Raw genomic sequence first — 20,859 nt, forward strand, 5'->3', positions numbered from 1 at the left:
TCAGCAGTGGCCGAGACAAAGGGCAAAAAGGTTGGAGCAGTGTTTTCATGAAGCAAAACTGCGTTGAAAGCAAAGGGGGATACATATATAGATTGATAGAGACTGAAAGAGATAGGGCATCTCTATATAACTCTAATTAATTAATTAATTAATTAATAATGGGTTTATTATAGCTTGGCTTGCAAATATCACAACTAGGCCTCTTGTCATTTCAAGTTAATTAAATTTGGTTAAGGTTGTCGCAAGTCATTGATCCCATTCCCATCAACCACCATTTTGCTTGACAGCTCTTTTCAAGTAGGTAATTAGCTCATTCTTCTCTGTCTCTCTAACACCCCTCATAACTCTATTTACATGCTAATCAATTACTTTCACTAATTTACCAAAGTAAACCACACACACAGTCTACTAAACCGACACAAAAGACATGCTGTTTTTTAATTATTGGATCTGTACGATATTAATGTGCGAGTCTTACAAATTCGATGAGTAATTTTAAAAATGAAATGATAGAAAAATACAAGAAAATATTTTTCTTTCAAGAACTTGTAATTTTATTTTATTTTTTTCAAAAAAAGAAAAAGAAATAAGACATAAGATGTTAATATATATATATATATATATATATATATGCACTTCCATCAACATCGAGGACCTTGGGTCCTGGTATTTATTGTGGGTGTTTTTTTTCAGTGTATTGATTGCGTAACACTAGAGCAAATAGGAAGCTCTTGACAGCTCTCCCTACGACCAAATGAACCGGAGACAAGAAGATGTCAATGGAAACAAGACAACTAACTTTTGTAGGACTCACTTTGATAATTACCCCAAACAAAAAGAGAAAAAAAGAAAAAAAAAAAAAAGAAAAAGAAAAAGAAAAAGAAAAAGAAAAAGAAAGAGGAAGAGATAACTTCTCAAAAAGGTATCGAATTATAAGCCGTTTTGAGATAAATATACTGACCTAACAAATGTCTCAAACTGGGGTATCTAAGTTTTCAAACGTTTCACTTAAGAGTACTCCGTTAGGATTTGTTGTTAAATTTTAACGGAGTACTCAAAATACTCATAATTTTTTTAGAAAAAAAAAAAATGCTAGGATCTAGGTGTTGGTCAGAATTTAACGAAATTTGTAAAAATACCCATGCTTGAATCTTTGAAAAATTTTCTATTTTTTTTTTTTTTAAAAAATAAACACATGGGTATTTTGAGAATTTTTGCAGGATTAAACAGCAAATTCTAATGGAGTACCATTAAGTGAAACGTTTGGAAACTTGAATACTCCAGTTTGAGACGTTTGCTAGTTTAGTACCATTATCTCAAAACGGCATATAATTCGATACCCTTTTGTGAAGTTATCCTAAAAAAATATAAATCTAAGATTTTCAAGAGTAATTCTAAATACTTATCGAGGATGTGGCGGTGCTCATCGGTTATTGATTTTTTTTTTTTTAATAGATGTTGACTTAAAAGTTAATGGATATTACTACATCTGCCCAGTAAAATAAGCGTCGAGTATGTAACAACCATCTTCGAGCGAGATTTGGTGTAGTATAATCTTTTATTACTAATGTGGCAGTACGCATCAACTCGTAAGGCAGTTCGTACGTGTAGCAGCATTACACATCTACCATATATATTTGTTCTTGAAGTATATACAAATTTTGATTAACTCTTTATTTAATCTTTACCTTCCTATATATGCTATTATGAGTTACACTATGAGTAGTTCATAATTAGTAAAACAATTATAGTAACTAATTTGTCAATTATACATATTTAATTATTTTATCAATTATGAATTTATCCTAAATTTATTTGTCAAATTTTATTACTTAATTTATTTACAGTAGTTAATACTCATAGATTATAAAAGAATTATAATAAAAAGCTGCATTTTTCTTGAGAAAAAATGGTGACGAACCGAAAATGGCGTGCTTAATTAGTTGAAACCAAATTAGATTAACGTAACGTCCCTCCAAAGATTCACAGAGACCCGAACGCAAACCCAAAAAGCACATACCTCCGACCACTCCCAAATCTCACCCTGACCCTCACCTACTCTCTCTCTCTCTCTCTCAAAACCCAGAAGATATCACACACTGCTGCAGTGCTTCTGCTTCGCTTCTTCTTCTCGTTCCGGTGGTACCTCTCCAGAAATGCTGAATCCTTCACAAACCCATTTCTCCATTTGCGTTTCTTCCAAAATTTCTTGATCTCCAGCCATGAGTGGGGTTTGGGTTTCGGGTTGAGACCAAAACCCTTTATTTTGAGAGGCAATGTGAGAGGGGGAGGGAGAGAGAGAGAGAGGAAAATTCCCAGAATAGTCCTATAATGGTGGCTGCTGTTACTGAAGCAGCTGCTTCCACAAACCCCAAGACCACTTCCCAACAACAACAACAACAACAAACCCATCTCCAACGACCCCCTCTGCTACCGTCGGAGAAAGACAATGGCCTTGGAAATCAGCCCAGAAGACCCAGAGGCAGACAGGTCTCTTCCAGGTACATGTCTCCCTCTACTTCTACTTCTACTTCTACTTCGACTTCCACAACCACAACCACAACCACAACCACTACTTCTTCTTCGTCTTCGAGTTCTAGGAGATTCGCATCTCCTTTGCTGTCTCGTTCCAACAATTCCACACATTTATCGACCACATTAGGCACTTCCACGGCCACAAAACGGTCCCAATCGGTGGACCGGAGGCGACCCATTACGCCTCGGCCGATGACGGCGGTACCTGACTCGAAACACGCCAATGGCACCGAAGTATCGGCGGCTACGAAGCTCTTGGTCACTTCCACTCGGAGTTTATCGGTGTCGTTTCAGGGAGAGGCGTTTTCGCTTCCGATTAGCAAGACGAAGGCGCAAACGCCGAGCTTGAGCAATGCGAGGAAGGGTACGCCGGAGCGGCGGAGGGGGACCCCAGTTAGAGTAGGAGATCAGGCGGAGAATTCTAGGCCAATGGAGCAGCATCGGTGGCCTGGTAGGACCCGGCAACTTAATTCGACTAATTCAGGTTCGGATAATCCGTTGTTGTCGAGGAGTTTGGATTGTGGGAATGGTGGTGCTGTTGATAGGAAGATAGTTGGAATGGGATCTGGGAAGCTTGTTCGAGCATTGCATAGTTCGATGGTGATTGGTGACGGTAGGAGGGCTTCGTTTGATGGGAGGGTAAGCTTGGATTTGGGCAATGCTGCTGAGTTATTGAAAGGTGGTCAGCAAAACCCAGATGCCAATTCAGTGAATGAGTCTTCTGTGCCTTCTGATCTCACTGCATCTGATACAGATAGTGTGTCCTCTGGTAGCACTTCAGGAGTGCAAGATTGTGGTGGGATTATTGCCAAGGGAAGAGGTGGGGGGCCTCGAGGGATTGCTGTGTCTGCAAGGTTCTGGCAGGAGACGAATAGTCGATTGCGCCGCCTGCAGGATCCAGGGTCGCCACTATCCACGAGCCCCGGGTCGAGAATGGCTGTGCCGGCAAAGCTTGTTCAGTCGAAAAAGTTTGTTAGTGATGGCCCATTGTCCTCTCCACGAACAATGTCTTCACCTATTAGGGGAGCCATGCGGCCTGCATCGCCAAGTAAGCTTTGGACATCTTCAGCTTCGTCTCCTGCGAGAGGAACTTCTCCTTCGAGAGGGATTTCTAGTCCTTCTCGGGTCAGGAATTCTATTTCTGGCTCATTGAGTAGTAATTCAAGTACGCCTTCGATTCTCAGTTTCTCTGTTGATATTCGGAGAGGGAAGATAGGGGAAGATCGCATTCTTGATGCACACTTGTTGAGGCTTCTGTATAACCGCTACCTGCAATGGCGGTTTGTTAATGCAAGGGCAGATGTTACCTTCTTGGTGCAGACACTGAATGCTGAGGTATGGCTAGGCTGTTCATTGCATTGTTTTCAATATATTGGCATCTTCTCTTAATTCTTCTAATTCAATTAATGTTAGTATGGGCATGATTTCCTTTACTCAGCAAGGGTCATCTTGAACGCTCTTCAACATAACAGTAGCACATCTAAAGCAACAATTACAATGCTTCACTGTGCTAAATTTCGTCCACTGAATGAATTGAATGGTTAATCTGAAAGCTTAGTAACACCTAAATACATTTGTTTTTTCCTGGTGAATTCCTCTAGATTTATCCTAATGAGCACTGCAGTGTCTTTGTTTAATGTAATTGGAATTTGGTATTACATAACCCTTAAGTTTATCTTTCCTTGTGTTTGAACCAGTAATGTGTGGCTTTTTTTTTTTGGTTATTTATTATTATTATTTTTTTCAATTAGTAAGTTACACACGCACCCTATGAGACTTGAACCCCACCCTCCACCTTGCTACAAAGTAATGAAGTACTAGCTGAGCTAAAGCTCATTGGTTGGCTTGAATGTTTTAACCACAAGCTGTAAAAGTTCATGGGCGTTACTCACTCTCAAAGGACGCCTTAGGAAAGGGGGATACTTAACACGCCCCTTCACGTGTGGCACTATTGTCTAATCACGTGTATTGCATTAGAGTGGCAGTGGGAGGGAAGGCCCAATCCTCTCTCTAAGACGCCTTAGGAAAGGGGGATAGTTAACACGCCCCCTCACGTGTGGCACTATTGTCCAATCACGTGTATTGCATCAGAGTGGCAGCGGGAAGGAAGGCCCAATCCTCTCTCTAAGACGCCTTGAGAGAGAAGGGGTGTCCATGGCTTATAAAGTCTACAAGACAAGGATCTCTTAGCAATGTGGGACACTTTAACACGCCCCCTCACGTGTGTCATCTTTGGCTAAACACGTGTTCAACAACGGGAGGGAAAGGCCCATCATTGTCAAATGAACCTGCTCTGATACCATGTAAAAGTCCATGGGCCTTACTCACTCTCAAAGGACGCCTTAGGAAAGGGGGATACTTAACATGCCCCCTCACGTGTGGCACTATTGTCCAATCACGTGTATTGCATCAGAGTGGCAGCGGGAGGGAAGGCCCAATCCTCTCTCTAAGACGCCTTAGGAAAGGGGGATACTTAACACGCACCCTCACGTGTGTCACTATTGTCCAATCACGTGTATTGCATCAGAGTGGCAGCGGGAGGGAAGGCCCAATCCTCTCTCTAAGACGCCTTGAGAGAGGAGGGGTGTCCATGGCTTATAAAGTCTACAAGACAAGGATCTCTTAGCAATGTGAGACACTTTAACACAAGCTATAAGTCAATAGGTGCAAATTTGAGATTGAGTATAAGAGCTAGATGAAGGACAAGTAAAGGCAATAGAAGAGGGTGGCTTTAGCTGTTGAGCTTGTGCATGATGGCCTATGATATATGGAGAAAATGGCTTTAAATGAAGTAGAGTCAGCCACAAAGGAGAAGAATCTTATAGACAGCTATAATTACTTTAGTTTAAGTCTTCTCTATTGTGAGATTGCTGAGGCCTTAGGATGTTTTCTTCAGTGGATTTGAGCTGTCTTGGGTTATGTCTAGACGAGAAGTCTACTTATATGCATGTTGGTGGACTGCTGGTAGTGCTTGGTGCTGTTGTGTGGAAGATGGTGCCTTCGTGTCTGTTCTGGTATCTATGGAGGGAAATGAATGAAAGAAGTTTTGAAGACCGTGAGATGACTTTGGAAGAGATTTAAGGCTTTATTTTTCTATACTCTGTATCTTTGGACAGCTGCTTCTGTTTTTCATTTGGTGATTAGTTATCATAATTTCCTTGTTCTTTTTTCTCATTCTAGAGGCGTTTTCTTTTGTATACTTCCTGTGTACTTGGAAGCGTCTTACGCTTTTAATGACATCTTGATTACTTATAAAAAAAAATATTACTTTGGTTTAAGTATCTAATGAAAAACTTCTTGTGTTGAGTTTCTTTTAAGCTTGTCCATGTTTCTAATATCAACCATATCTGCGTCTACTTATCAAAAAGGAAAAGAATGCATACATTTTAAATATTTTCCTTTTACCTATTTATGGAGCAACTCAAGGTGTGCCTTGTCTAGACATGTAGTAATTGTGCTTTCCTTTCATGCTGTATGATGCTAGCTCAAAACTTTGTTGTCGCAATTAGATTTGTAAAAACATCTAGTAATTGTGCTTTCCTTTAATGATTTTCTTGTTCTTTTTTCTCTTTCTAGATAGGCGTTTTTCTTGTATACTTTTTGTGTACTTGGGTTGTGCTTTGCACTTCTAATAATATTTTGATTACTTATAAAAAAAAAAAAAAAAAAAAAAAATCTACCCAAATTTACGCGGGCCTGGAAGTTGGATAAAAAGATTTTACCGTTGAATTCAATCTCAACAAATGGTGAATAAAGTCAAGGTTAATGTCTTCTTATTCTCTTTTAAAGAATGTAATAAGAATTCTTGTTGTTGCTTTAGGATTTTTGGATCAGTATTCATATTATGAATGATGGCAAGACTTATAATTGAATTTCGCTCTGATAAGACATCTCAAATTGGTCCAAAATTGGAAAGTTTTGGAGTGATGATGCAACTTCCTTTAAAGGATGGACATTCATAAGAAACTAGAATACTTTTAATAAATTATATATATATATATATATATATATATATATATATATATATATATATATATATATAACGAGGAACCCCTCCAAAGCAGTGTTACTTCGTGTACCCATCCTTGTCAAGTAAACCTCAAAACCATGTAAAGTGCCCCCTCTACACGGATTGGATAATACTCCGGCTTCGCTGGCGGGCTGGCCCCAAAGAATTGTTTGCACCCAAAGGGATTCAAACCTTAGATCTCATGGGACTACCACAAAGACCAATGCCCTTACCATTTGAGCCAATCCTTTGGGGTTTTTTATAATTTGTTAACTAGACTTTATTGATAGTCATTTGATTGTGTTAGATGCTTATACAATAAGCATGTTAGAGGACCCTAATCATACAATTTGAAGATGTAGAGACATCGATGTTGGAGTCACGGAAGCGTTTGCTTTAACATGTTATATATTTGGATAGCGGTCATCATAGCTTGAGTGTTTTTACTTATGCAGATTTTTTAAATTTATTTTCTGTTCGTTCCTATTAGGGGTTCTCTTGTATACTTCTTGTGTACTAAGGTTGTGCCCTTCTGCGCTTTATTAATGAATTGACATTACTTAAAAAAAAAATAAAAATAAATAAGCATGTTAGAGGACCCTAATCTAGGACCTAAGGGAAGACCTTGTCATATGCACAAACTTTTTAAGGTATCCTTGCCATTAATAAGGTGTTAAAGGTCATGCAATAATATGAATATAATCATTGCGTCTGTCATCATGACTATATAGATGCAGTTTTATGAAGAGCATTATACAGTAAAATGATACAAAATGGAGCTTAGTAATACTGTACAACCAACTTTAAGCTGTTTCTTACTATTGGAAATGATGTAGTCTGTATTCATCTGATCTTGATGTATTAAATTTATAGATTTGACTCTAAAAATATGTAGAACATATTCTATGAAGTATAGTTGTGAAGGAAATTTATGAAATCAATGCAAGGAGTAATACTTACAAGAAATTATTAAAGATTTTGACATCAATATTAAACCTTTCCCATCATGTGATTTAATTTGTAATTCCTGCTAATGACTTAAGGATCCATCAAATTTTTATGTTCTTGAAAAGTTTATGAAAATATCACCCTTGCTGAAGCGCACAAATGCATCCACGTCAGAAAACAATTTTCATTTGAAACACATTAGAGCTGATTAGAAAGAATCAATTTGCTTACCATTTTATATAGAAACTAATGAATTTGACAATTGTGAGACGTTTTATGTTGGCTTCAGTCAGTAGCAGAACTTTTATGCGTTTCAAATGAAACAAAACAAAATTTCATTCTTTTGGCCACAAGTAAGGGAAGATTTTAATGAATCTAGATGTGTGGTTACAAAGGGTTCACTTTGCTGACCTGCAATGGTTAAGTTAGTGTCGAAAAGGAAGTTTGATAAATCAGTGATCTCATTTTCAACATTGTGAGGCATATCAATTCACTAATAGTGAGACATATTTCATATAAGTAGTCTGTTGGGATGTTGAACGCCTTAAATGTTGCATTATAAACGAGAAATATCCCTTTAGCTTAATTTCATCTTACCATTTGTACTTTCCTCTCAATGTGATAGAACCCATATCTTTGTTGTGTTTTCTTCTCCAAGTTTCCCTAACAAATGCAAAATTTGCATGTTCATGATGATGTTGCAAATGATTTACGTGAACTGATTTTTGTGCGTGTAAATTGGAACTTCACTACTACTTTCAAGTATCCCTAATATGATAAGAACCTATTTTTGCAATTTATAAAAGTAAGTTCTCTTTACTGAAATGTATTTAATGTGTTCTTTGTTCTTCTCATTTAATAAATCAATTTTCCCCTACTTTACTTGTTTATCTTGATTATGTCTCAATTTAAACCTCAAGGGGTTGGCTCAAGTGGTAAGGGCCTTGGTCTTTGTGGTAGTCCCATGAGGTCTAAGGTTCGAATCCCTGTGAGTGCAAACAATTCCTTGAACCCAGCCCGCCGACGAAGCCGTAGTATTACCTGATTCGTGTGGAGGGAGCGTTTTACACGGGTTTGAAGTTTACCTGATAAGGGTGGATACACCCTTAAAGGGATTCCTCGTCATAAATAATAATAAAACATAAATTAGAAAAAAAAAAAAAAAAAAAAAACCCTCTCAATTTAGTCGCAAGCTTACCTCACAAATTGCAGATGTACCAGGGAATCAGCAGATCGCATCTGCTTTAGATGAACTTTGGATTTTTTTTTTTTCTCTTTAAAATCGTATTTTTACCATGCTAATAAAAATTGTTTCTTTCAGTAAAAGGTAATCTAGTTTTGTCAAGCTCTGGTAAGAATGAGCTTTTAGGCATGTTCTTGTTTGAATGAACCTGTGGTCCTATGACAGCTTAGGTTGAACTTTATCAGTTAGGTTTGAATCAAGCTGATCTTTAGCAGTTTAATTGTCAGGTTGAGTGAGCTCTACCACACCCACTGAATGAATCTGGGGTTTTTTTGTTGTTGCAGTGATTTCAACAAATGCATTAATACATTCTGTTTGGCTTTGCATTTTCCTGACAATTTTGGCTTTTGTTTTAACCATACTAGGCCTTTGTTTTAATTTTAGAACTTGCTGTCACTTCCCTGTTAAAAAAATTGTCCATGGTACCATCGTGAGCTGCATATTATGTAATGAAAATCAGTTAGTTGCAAAGCTTTTCAGGATGATCATTGCAATATTTAGTCCACTGGTCTTATCAGAATGTTATTCTTTGCATCAGAAAAATCTGTGGAATGCATGGGTAACAATCTCAGAATTACGGCACACTGTCACACTAAAAAGAATCAAGTTGCTATTGCTGAGGAAAAAATTGAAGCTAACTTCCATCCTCAGGGGACAAGTAAGATTCAGAGCTTTACTATATTTTTTTTCATTGATAAGTTACACACGCACCTGGTGGGACTTGACCTCACCCTCTATCTTGCTACAAAGTATCATTTAAGCTAAAGCTCATTGGTGCTATATTGAAATCAGTTCTATGTTTATTATGCACTCGGCTATTGAATACCCAGTGACTTTGGATATGGGACATACTTGGAAAAACATCTAGCTGTCCACTTATTTTAACTGTAGGAAAGCTGATCAATCATCCACATCAAATGACGTAGAAACATTCAGAGAACTATGTTCTGCTTGGCCATGGGCACTTCTGTCAATATTTTTGTGGAGACCTTCATGGAAGTGAAAGAGATTATTGGTTTCTTTCTTCTATTTACTGATGGAACAAGCAACAAACATAATTACCTTAGGCAATGCCCTTTCTTCATTTTTGACTTTCTTGACCCTTTTGAATTGTAGATTGTAACATCTAGGGTAATGTTTCTGTACTCCCGTACTTGAGTTTTCTCCTTTTTTCTTAATAAGGTGAACAGCAACAAGACATACAAACAACAGAAATATTGGCATTCTAGATCTCCAATTCCACTCCCTAGGCCAAATCATACTGTTGCTAGGCCGCTAGAAGTTTTACCAACATCAGGTTATTTCCTGCCATTAAGGAGCTGTCAAGTATCATTTGCTGGCTTTCGACCAGGCTGTTACAACTCTTTATTTACTCTCCATTCAGGCTTTTTGACAAGCAACAAAAGAAATCATGTTGGAAAGAAATCAAGTTACACTTTAGTTGTAAAACTAATGTAAAATATAAAACTGGGACACTCATTTGGGATGATTGAATAATGGTTGCTAACTTTCTACGACTTATTTATTATATGTTGGGTATCACTGCTTAAGGAAGCACTAGATTATTCAATTGACAAAGCCAAAAGTATAATGTGTTTGAGCGCTGTGTTTGTTTTATTCTATTATCTTCATCATAAACGAAGTTTGTTGTACTTGGTGAATGTAGATCAATTATTTGGAAGAATGGGCCCTTTTGGATAGAGACCACTCCAGTTCTTTGCAAGGAGCAACTGAAGCTTTGAAGGCCAGTACTCTTCGTCTTCCAGTTGTTGGCAAAGCAGTAGTAAGTACTTTATCCTTTTGTCTTAATTTTTGTAGACAATTATCAGTTTATCAAAGGCTCAGACATTGGTGTTGTTGAGATTCCTAACGATTTTTGCTTTATGTTATCAGGCTGATATTCAAAATCTGAAAGATGCTGTGGGTTCAGCAGTTGATGTGATGCAGGCAATGGCATCCTCAATGTGCTCTCTTTTGTCCAAGGTAATGTCACTTTTAGTCTTCTGAATTTGTTTTTCCATTAAAGCAATGTTCTCAGTTCATGGCATTATACTTGCAAACATTCCGAGACAAATGGCTACTGTTATAAGTAATGCATTTAACTTGTGTCCTAGCTGTTATAATGTTATGAGTCACAAACTCCACCCTTATTAGTGCTTAGTGTTCTAATTCTTTTACACGGCCAGTCTCAAGCCAGAGAAAGAAGGGGCTTTAGCATAGGTTGATGGCCAGCATAAAACTTAGTCACGATGTATGAATATGAATATGAGTGCAAAAGTGCAAGGTGGAGTCACCTTCCCTGAATGTGTACCCAGAAGCTAGCATGGTAGTCATAATGTATACAACCATTCTTTGCAGTCATGTGAAACTGCAATCCTCCAGAAATTTTTTATTTTATTTTATTTTATTTCAAGCCATTCAACTTATTCCATGTATATTCTTTTCTTGCTTAATTTTTTAAAAGCAACAAGTTATTGTCCAAAACCTTTCAGAATAAAGTAACCCACAGCTGCCTTGTGGTTTTAGGTATTAGCATCTCATGCTTAACCCAATCACTCTCTTAAAGAAGGTTCAGAGTTTTTTCCAGAAAGATCCTATACCTCTTGAGCAATATCCAACGCCTGTGTAACTTAGCATATTTTATGTACATAGGATATGATTTATTAAGAAGAAAATTGTAGAATTATGGACAAGATTGAATTTTTATGAAGTCAGATAAGTGGCCTAAATTGTTAATAACATTGAAAACTAAAATCAATGAACGAATTGGTTCATATTTGCTTTAAACAAGTTTGCTTCCTGAAGACCTTTTTAGTCTAATATTCTAAATGAAAGTCAAACTTTCATTATTGTGACCATGGAGGGTTCATGAATCACTAAAGCATATATTATGAAAGCTACAAGTACTAAACTTATTGGCACCTCATATCTTCTTCAAAGTTCTAGAAGGAATTCAATGTACTACAATCACTTAGGCTATGTTTGTTACAGTTTTCAAAAACTCTTTTCTGTTTTCAAGAACAAAAACGCACATTTCTTAAAACATTTAACAAAGATTCACTTTTCAAAACACAAAACACTTTCTAAAACACAAAAGACAATATTAATAAAACAATACCCAACACACTTTTTAGAAAACTTTTCACACCTTCCTATAGGAATATTTTAAGAAAACATGTGCTTATTTTTTAGGGATGGAGGCCAACTTGTTACTTAAAAAAAAAAATGAGGCGGTCGCACAGCCGCCCCAACAAGAGCAAGGTAGCCGTGCGGCCACTCCAGCAGGACAGAGGCGGCCGCACGGCCACCCCCTCTGCTGAGGGTGGCCATGCAGCCACCTTGCTATTATTTATTTTTTTGATTTTTCTATAAGTAAAAAACCAAGCTCCACACATGAAAAAAAAAGCGTGTTTTTTCAAAATAAACAAGCTCAGTGTTTGTTTCTTTGAAAACGCAAAACACTTTTCAAAAAGTTTAACAAACAATTGTCTTTTGTGGACCCCACAAAAACATTTGTCAAATGTGGATCCTACTGAAAACACTTCTCAGCTTTCTGTCAAATCAAAATACCAAAAACGTTCAGACATTTAACCTTAGTTTTCTGCCCTTGTTATTTATTGACTCTAATGTAGATATCAAAAATTTATTGACTCTAATGTAGTGTCATATATAATTATAGAATATATGTAGCAGTACTGTCAGTAAATTTTTTTTTGTCTTGCCCATTATATGTGGTGGTTGTAACTTGTTTGAAAATAGCTTTTGATAAGGCTTGTGAAACTCAACCTGCAAACTTCTGAATTTTGACTTTATTTCATTTCAATATTTTTTAGATCTTTTTATTGTTAGAGCAAAATATATTGATTGAAACCAGGATCCTAGCTAGACCAGGAGTTATTCTGTGGTTCTTTTAATCCTTTTTAATGATTGTAGCAAGATATATAGATTGAAACCAAGATCAAAAGTAGACTAGGAGAATTGACAACATTGGAAGACATCATTGCTCCCTCAATTTGTAAGGGTGACTATTTGCCTCTAGACTCTGAATCATATATTTTCCAATGCATCTCACTGAAATATGGGTATGCTGCAATTTCTTGTCCCTTAATGAGTCTCCATAACTATAAGTTTGCCACGTCTCAATCCAGTACCAACACGTTATTTACATTTCACTCCTCACCAACCTTAGTTGTCCCTACATATTTGACCAAGTTTCATAGTATAATTTTTTAAGTTTATGTGCACAGACAGTAGCTTTTTTTTTTCTTTTTTCTTTTTTTTTTTTTTTTTTTTTTTTTTTTTAAGTACGACAGACAGTAGCTTGAGTCAGTTGGAATTCTTCAAAAATATTGTTCCTCAAACCTGGTCCTAAAAGCACTGACTGCACAACATGTTCTTGCTTGTGTGGCTTCCATTTCCAAAAGCTGTCAAGGACTTGGTTTTTAGTTCTTTGCTACAGTTCTCCACCTTAACGGTGGGAAATAGACTTTCAAATCTTATTGCAGCGTTGGGTAAATACTGAAAAAGTGGATATTGAAGAAATGCTTATTTCAAATAGGTTGGCTGAAAGCCATTTGCATATGCTTTCCTTCACCTCTTCTTGGCAAATCTAATGATATATTTAAAACCATGTCATTCACAGGTGGAGGAAATGAACTCCTTGGTGACTGAACTCATGAATGTGACCGCAAAAGAAAAGGTTTTGCTTGAACAATCCAAAGATTTTTTGTCCACTTTGGCAGCCATGAAGGTAAATTTATTTTTTCGGGAAAACTTCATTTGCCCCCTGAACTTCCACACGATTTTCAATGTTTCCTTAAACTTAAAAATTTGTAATGTGGGGTTCTAATCTTTCAGTTCCATTCAATACCCCCTACCGTCTATTTTTTTCGTCAACTTAAAATGGCCAACATGTAAAAATGTCAATTATATCCCCATGAAATTTCTAAAAATACAAATATACTGTTAGTTATAAAAAAAAAATTAAAACTAAAATAAAATTATAATAAAAGTAGAAAAAATCAGAAAAAGGACGACCCACGTGTGGCCGAGGGTCATTTTTCCTCTTTTTCACTTTTTTATTTTTGAATTTTTTATTTTATAGAGAAGTATATTGGTCACTTTTGTTTCTTCCGGTAGGACTTAACTGAAAATCCCAACTGATGGGATAATTGAAAGGGGTTGAAAGATTAGAACCCCACATTGCAAATTATTAAAGTTTAGAGAAAACATTGAAAAAGTGATGTTTTTGCTTAGTACTTGTAATTTTATAATCTTATCAAACCCTTGTTGAAATCTTGTAACAGGTCAAGGACTGTAGCTTGAGAACACATTTAATACAACTTAACCGTGTACCAACTACCAGCAGCCTGACAACACGAGTGTAGAACTGATCATATCTGACCATTCACTCTTGATGCTAACATTACACGCAACAACCTTTTCTTTTTCTACTGGGTGGAGGCGGCATTGGCTTCTCATTTGGCTTTTTTGTAACCTAGTTGGGTCTTCTTTGCCATCTATCTCTTTGTATCTGAAGATTACAGAAAATTGATTCCTACTAATTAGCTGTGTACACAATTACTCATCTACCTTCAGCCAAAAGGAAATGTATATGTATATATATGTAATGTTCTTCTGATCACTTTCAATAGTCCATCGCCATTTTCTTCATTTTGTCATCTGAATTTGCTCTCCTGTTTGATTTCTTTTGGATTTGGCTTAAGGTGCTGTAAGAAAGCTACAAATCTGGACTCTTGAAAAAATTACTGCAGATATGCTGTAGTTTTTGTACAGCACCTAAGCCATACCATTGCCATTATTGTTATACTATAAATGCAGTTATTAAGGGAGACAATTACAGCCAAATGTTTATATTAAGGATTAAGATAGGTATTGATGTTGGAAATGGATGAGTAATGCTCAGGTTCCAAATGATTGCAATTAAAAATGACATGGACAAAATAACTTGGCCTTGAGTTCTCCAAGAATGTACTTATCAAAAAAAAAGTTCTCCAAGAATGCAGAATAAGTTTCCCATTGGTGTTGTCTGGCTTGGATGCAAAAGTTATGTCAATAGTAGGGCTGTGTACACCGCCAACCCGGTTCCGACTCGCATGTGTCGGGCTTCCGATGGCAGGTAGAGGCAAGGCTGGAGTTTCCTTTTGGCTTTCGACGAAAGTTGGAGGCGGGGATGGAGATTCCTTTTGGTTTCCGATAAAATTCTGACCGGCTTGATGCAGGGACATTGTGGATGATTTTTCTATTAACAGTTGCAGATCACTAAAGCATGGTACATTTCTGTCGAAGAGTTTACAGTTAAAAGTGATGGAATATTGTGTAGATATATCTACAATTCGAAGTTTCAGAAATCTATTATCAAGGGAAGCTGTGGCTTCTCCATTTTCTTTAACTTATGCTCAATCATCATTTGCTCTTCAGTCCAGCTCCCAAATTTTTATCATTCTACATGGTGAAAACTTGAGAATTACATTGATTTTTTTTTTTTTTTTTAATATATATAGATTTATGAGATTGATGTCTCCAAGATCTTAATTTTCTTGTAAGGTTTTTCACCCTATATCAGAATTTGGAGGGCACTTTTAGCCTTTTTAATTAAAATTTAAATTAAATAATCACAAATCACACCCACAATAAATTTAGCTTTGATTATCACAAAGAACAAAAAAATAAAAAACTACAAACAAGAAGAAAAAGAAAAGAACATGATCAAATACAAATAACTCAATTGGAACACCTAAACTAAACAGACAACTAACACCTCATTACACTGGATGAAAATCAGGTAGGTGAAAGTCGAGTGTAAATGCAACCAGGGAAAGATGCAGCCCAATATGATGGATGCAACCATCAGAAGTAAGAGAACTCCATATAACTTCACGAGAATGCAATTAGACAAAAAAAAAAATGCGACCCAAAAGAAGAAAACAACCGTAAGGAGTGAGAGAACACAACATAAACGACATCTCTTTTAAGGACGAAAAGTCTAAAATCCAACCAGATCGGGATAGGTAGAAACTCAAATATGGATATGAGAAAAAAACAACAACAAATACATAAATATTAAAATACAAAAAAGAAAAAAGAAAAAAAATCAAATCCAAAAATCAGCATCATCAGTAGTGGAGATGGCGAGGGCGCGCGGTGGTCATGTGAAAACCACGTGCAGGAGAATCCAAACAAAGCTGACGTGTTTGACTCCTTTGGTCAGCGACAGGACACGTTAGACCTCCGGCGCATGCGGAGGCCAGTACCAAAGGAACCCACCACTAACATGCGCTGCTGGGAACATTGAACCCTCGAAGAAAACACAAAAACATTTACCACGTGCTGACAAACAAAATCCTTTTCTTTAGCCGCCTAAGCACAACTTGTCGGTTGTATCATTTTTTTATTTTATTTTATTTTGTTTTTACTGTAGAGGTCGAACATCTCATATGGGCCATATGGCTGTGTCATATCTCTTTCTCATTTTAGTGATTAAGTGGTTAGGTACTCATTATAATATGAGTGGTTAGGTACTCATTATAATATGAGTTCGAATCTTACGATGAAAACTTTTATGCTTAATTAGCGTAAATCATTTTGATTCTCATTAATGTCATGCTGAGCCTCGGACAGGAGAGATAATTCAGTTGGACTTGAGGAAGCGTCGGTGGGGTAGCTCACAATAGATAGATCGATACTACTATGATCACACCCAAATAGAATAGCTACTTGCCTGGGACAGGAGATGACTCAGTTGGATTTAAAGAAGTGCCGGTGGAGTAGCTCACAGTGGATAGATACTATTATGGTCATATCCAAATAGAATAATCATTGTTCATCTTTCACACTTGCCCTTTTAATTAGAAAGAAAAATAAGGGTATAAGCTGCATTTTTTTTAATAAAATTATGGGAAAAAAATGTCTAGTTTGAAAGTGTATTTAAAAAAAATGAGAGTATATATATAATTCATGTTTTCAATCCGCATATAAGAGAGAGCATTTTATTTTATTTTATTTTTTTTCATTATTTTAAAAGTCGAGCCATGATTTTACCAAACGCTTAATTGCGTTTTGAAATTGCTATTTTTTAAAACTTCACTTTTTAAAATCGTTAAACCAAACGAATACTAAGAAAGAAAAGAAATGTAAGTAGAACTTCAGGAAAAATAAAAATAAGGGCAAGCAGAAGGTTGAGATAGCCCGAAGATCCTTTAAATTGTTTAGACAATTTTCTGGTAGGGTTTTCAAAATCTTAATAATTGCTTTTAGCTAAATAATTCAGATTTTATTATCTCAACATTTATAATTTTTTTTTCCTTGCATCTCATTAAATATGTATGTTGAGATAGTTTTTGTTGCTGTATAAACTGCACGTTCTTCGATGTTCTTCATGCTTCCCAAAGATACTACAAAACAACTAAAATTAAGAGATCTTTTCGGAGCCTATTTATAGGCAAAGAGGTAGAGGTCAACCTAAATTAGGTTTCTTGCTTCTTCTTGACTTGGGAGTGCTGTCAGAGTTTTATTTGGACTTCTATTCCTTAATAGACGTAAGATTTGATTCGGGTCTTCAGAATGATCACGGATATTCAGGGATTCCCGAATCTTTAGAGATTAGATTTGGACTGGGAGTCAAATCCAATTCTACTGGGAATAGAACAGTTGACCGAATTTATTGGACACAGATTGTGACTCATACCTCAATTCAACTTGGAGTTGGGTTCTAATCCGAATTTCTTGGGATAAGGTTGATACTTGAGTTTTTAGGGCATGCTTGTCCCGAACCTTGGATGACTGAGACCTGAGTTCTCGGGACATGCTTGTCTCAGACCTTGGCTGATTAAGTTGACTTTCAGTCCTGAAATGTATACATTCTCGAGACTTAATCAGGATGTACCTCCTGTCGCTTATTCTCAAGAATAACTTTTACGAAGGTAACTACTTAGTATCTATCTCTCGAGATAAGACTACCTGAGAGTTTTGTTGTCTCGGATTTATGGCCGCCAATTCTCATTGGGCCCGTACTAACGTGAAGGCCCATAATTCTTTAAATAGGCCAACCTGTGTATAATTATTCCTAATAATATAATTTTAAGAAATTTCAAGTGGGAATTGTTCTAAAAAAATCTAGAAGATATTTAGATCCATGAACGTTACATGAATCTTTATATCTAGTCATGTATCCATTTGTTGTGACAGCACTCAACTTACGAGTTGACCCGGTAGTTAAAACAAGACCAGAATCAATAAAAATCAATTGATCATGAGAAAAGTGATGTCTAGTGGAGAAAATTATGTGGAGATCAGCAAAAGAAAGGCTATGGAGTACTTTGATTCCATTATCAACCATTGCGATGCGGCGATGGAGCAAAAAAGTTATATCCAATCCCAACAAAACTCTTGGGAACCCCATTGGCTGTGGTTGTGGTTGTGGAGACCTACCAGAAACAATAATTAATTAATATGTTCATAATTATCACTTGCCACGAAAATGCACCAAATCTGCAATTCTGTTCATTAAGTTGATTTATAACTTATCCCAAAAAAAAAAAAAAAAAAAGGGGTTTAAATTAATAGAAAATTGTACATTTATTCTGAAAGTTCAAACTCATAACATTTGTTTTGATACCAAGTTAATAACATTCACACCCAGATGTTATTTGGGCTAACTGGGATGCAAATTCGGGTGAAAAATCAGCCACATCCGACTAGCTAGTTTAACAAAACAAAATTGCTGAGTGTTAGAATATAAATGATTAAATTCATCTATTCCTATAAACTTAAGCTTTTTAAGATAAATTGTGGTTTAACATAGTATTAGAGTGAGTTCGAACCAGATAAGTGGTGGCCGGTGTAACAATGAGCTGCTCTCCTCTCAATAAAGAATAAAGAAATCTTTGAAAAATAATATTTAAATAAAATAGTAAAAGTGGATAGCTAAAATATAGAATGTGATTAACGTGGGTACTTCAGAAAAGTAAGTAGGTAAAATAGAAAATATATATATATATATATAATTTATTTCAAAAATTTAAACTGATAACAAATGAGAAACTGCATCATTTAAATTAATATTCTTACAAATTTAGTGAGCAATATTGTTTTTCCTTCTGTTTCTTCTTCTTATCTTTTTTATATGCTTGATATTTGGTAGCTATTTTATTTTATTTTTATTTTTGGCAGCTGATTTGCTAACAGGTCGTGAGCACCCTTTAAAACACTCAAAGGCCATATTTTCGGTATCCCATTCTGGTGTGACCTATTCTATCTCCTTCTAATCTACGTGAAAGTGTCTCATCCTATTCCTATGGAACATCTTCTATTCTATTTTAAGAGCACTAACAACAGATTTTTTTAATTTTTAATTTTATAAATTAAACTACTTTTTAATTTTGGGTGAAAAATCACCCACATCCGACTAGCTACTTTAACAAAAAAAATAAAATAAAATTGGTGAGTGCTAGAATATAAATGATTAAATTTATTTCTTCCTACTGGCTTAAACTTTGTGGTTTAACATGATATAGGTCCTAAGTTCAAACAAGATAAGTGGTTGTGTAACAGCAGCCACAATAACAGTAAGCTACTCTCCTCTTAATAAAGAATAAAGAAATCACTGAAAAATAATATTTGAATGGAATAGTAAAAGTAGATAATTAAAATAGAGAATTTGATATAGCAAAGTACTTTGAAAAAATTGGTAGCTAAAATAAAAAAATTGTGAAAACAGATAACTAAAATAAAGAGAAAATTTGGGAGCCGGATTTGAATGCTCAATATCACAATTTATTCAAAAAAAATTAAGCTGATAAAAAAATGATAAAACTGAATAATTTAAATTAATATTCTTAACAATTTAGTATTTAGTTAGCCATGTTGTTTTTCCTTCTGTTTCTTGTTTTTATCTTTTTCTATGCTAGATATAATTTGGTAGCTCTTTTATTTATTTTTCTTTTTGGTAGCCCTTTAAAACACTCAAAGGCCAAATTTCCAGTATCGTATTCTATCTTCTTTTAATGTGCATGAAAGCTTCTGATCTTATTCCTATCGAACATCTTCCATTCTATCGGCACTAGCTAGCAGCAATTTTTTTTTTTTTTAAAAAAAATTAAATTAAATTTAAGGAATTAAATTATTTTTTAATTTTTTTTATTCAAATAAACTCCATAATAATTTTTATTATCATTTCTCTATATGAAAGAGAAAAGAAATCATTTAAATACTCATTTAAATAAATATTAAAAAAAAAAGAAAAGAAAGGGAGCTTTTTTTTTTTTTTTTTTTTTTTAATAAAATAATAATTAGGGAAACAAAAGTGCTACATTGGGTTTGTTGCAGGGAACCTTTTGAGAATTTTCCCTGCATTTAGATCGATTAAGAAATGGAATTTAGAAAGCCTATTATATTGTCAGTGCTTTAATTAATCTAGGATACCACCCTAATTAACCGATTTCAAGATAAATTATGTATATATAAAACACTTTTAAAATGAATAGACTTGACCTTTGAAGCTTGGGAACTAATGAATTGGATTAAGCCTACCCAAATTGAATAATTAACTTAATTGTTTATTGTTTATCATACAAGCAATGAATTAAGGTACACGAAGATGCTTTGTCGAGAAGGCAACTTGTAATTGAACTTGAGTTCAAGATATATAACTAAACCTCAATTCAAAATTAAATGAGATATATATGTATCTCAAAAATTACATCTACTCCTATACACAATATACATCTAATTGATTGCAATCTATCATATAAATCTCCCCTATTCAAATAAAAACTAATTTTCAAATGAAATATTGATTTCACCTAAAATAAAGAGGATCTCGATCCCTCATAAACTACATCTAGTTGACTATAATTATATCAAATACGCATTTTCTATTCTAATAAAAATAATTTTTAATTAATAAGATCCATCTCATTTGAAATAGAGAGGATTCCTGATCCATCGAAAACTACGTCAATTATCACTTAACAAATAACAATACTATCCGATCACTACTATTGAGTGCCTTATGCAATAAAAACACTCAAAAGGTGCTTCAATTTTAACATTAATATATATAAATATACTGCCCAAGATCATAATTAATGAGAGGAAGAGCACA

The 20,859-nt window shown here is 35.3% G+C and overlaps 1 protein-coding gene across 1 annotated transcript; it reads left to right on the forward strand.

Annotated features, from left to right (window-relative positions):
- Window positions 1-1,958: 1,958 nt before the first annotated feature.
- On the forward strand, window positions 1,959-14,408 carry LOC133882524 (QWRF motif-containing protein 2). Its single transcript, XM_062321724.1, has 6 exons — window positions 1,959-3,870; window positions 9,274-9,393; window positions 10,402-10,518; window positions 10,629-10,718; window positions 13,378-13,485; window positions 14,042-14,408. Exons 1-6 carry the CDS (start codon window positions 2,332-2,334, stop codon window positions 14,120-14,122), a joined length of 2,055 nt encoding a protein of 684 aa, XP_062177708.1. The 5' UTR covers window positions 1,959-2,331; the 3' UTR covers window positions 14,123-14,408.
- Window positions 14,409-20,859: the final 6,451 nt, after the last annotated feature.

Source organism: Alnus glutinosa, chromosome 11 (genome assembly GCF_958979055.1).
Source record: "Alnus glutinosa chromosome 11, dhAlnGlut1.1, whole genome shotgun sequence".
Classification (NCBI taxonomy): domain Eukaryota; kingdom Viridiplantae; phylum Streptophyta; class Magnoliopsida; order Fagales; family Betulaceae; genus Alnus; species Alnus glutinosa.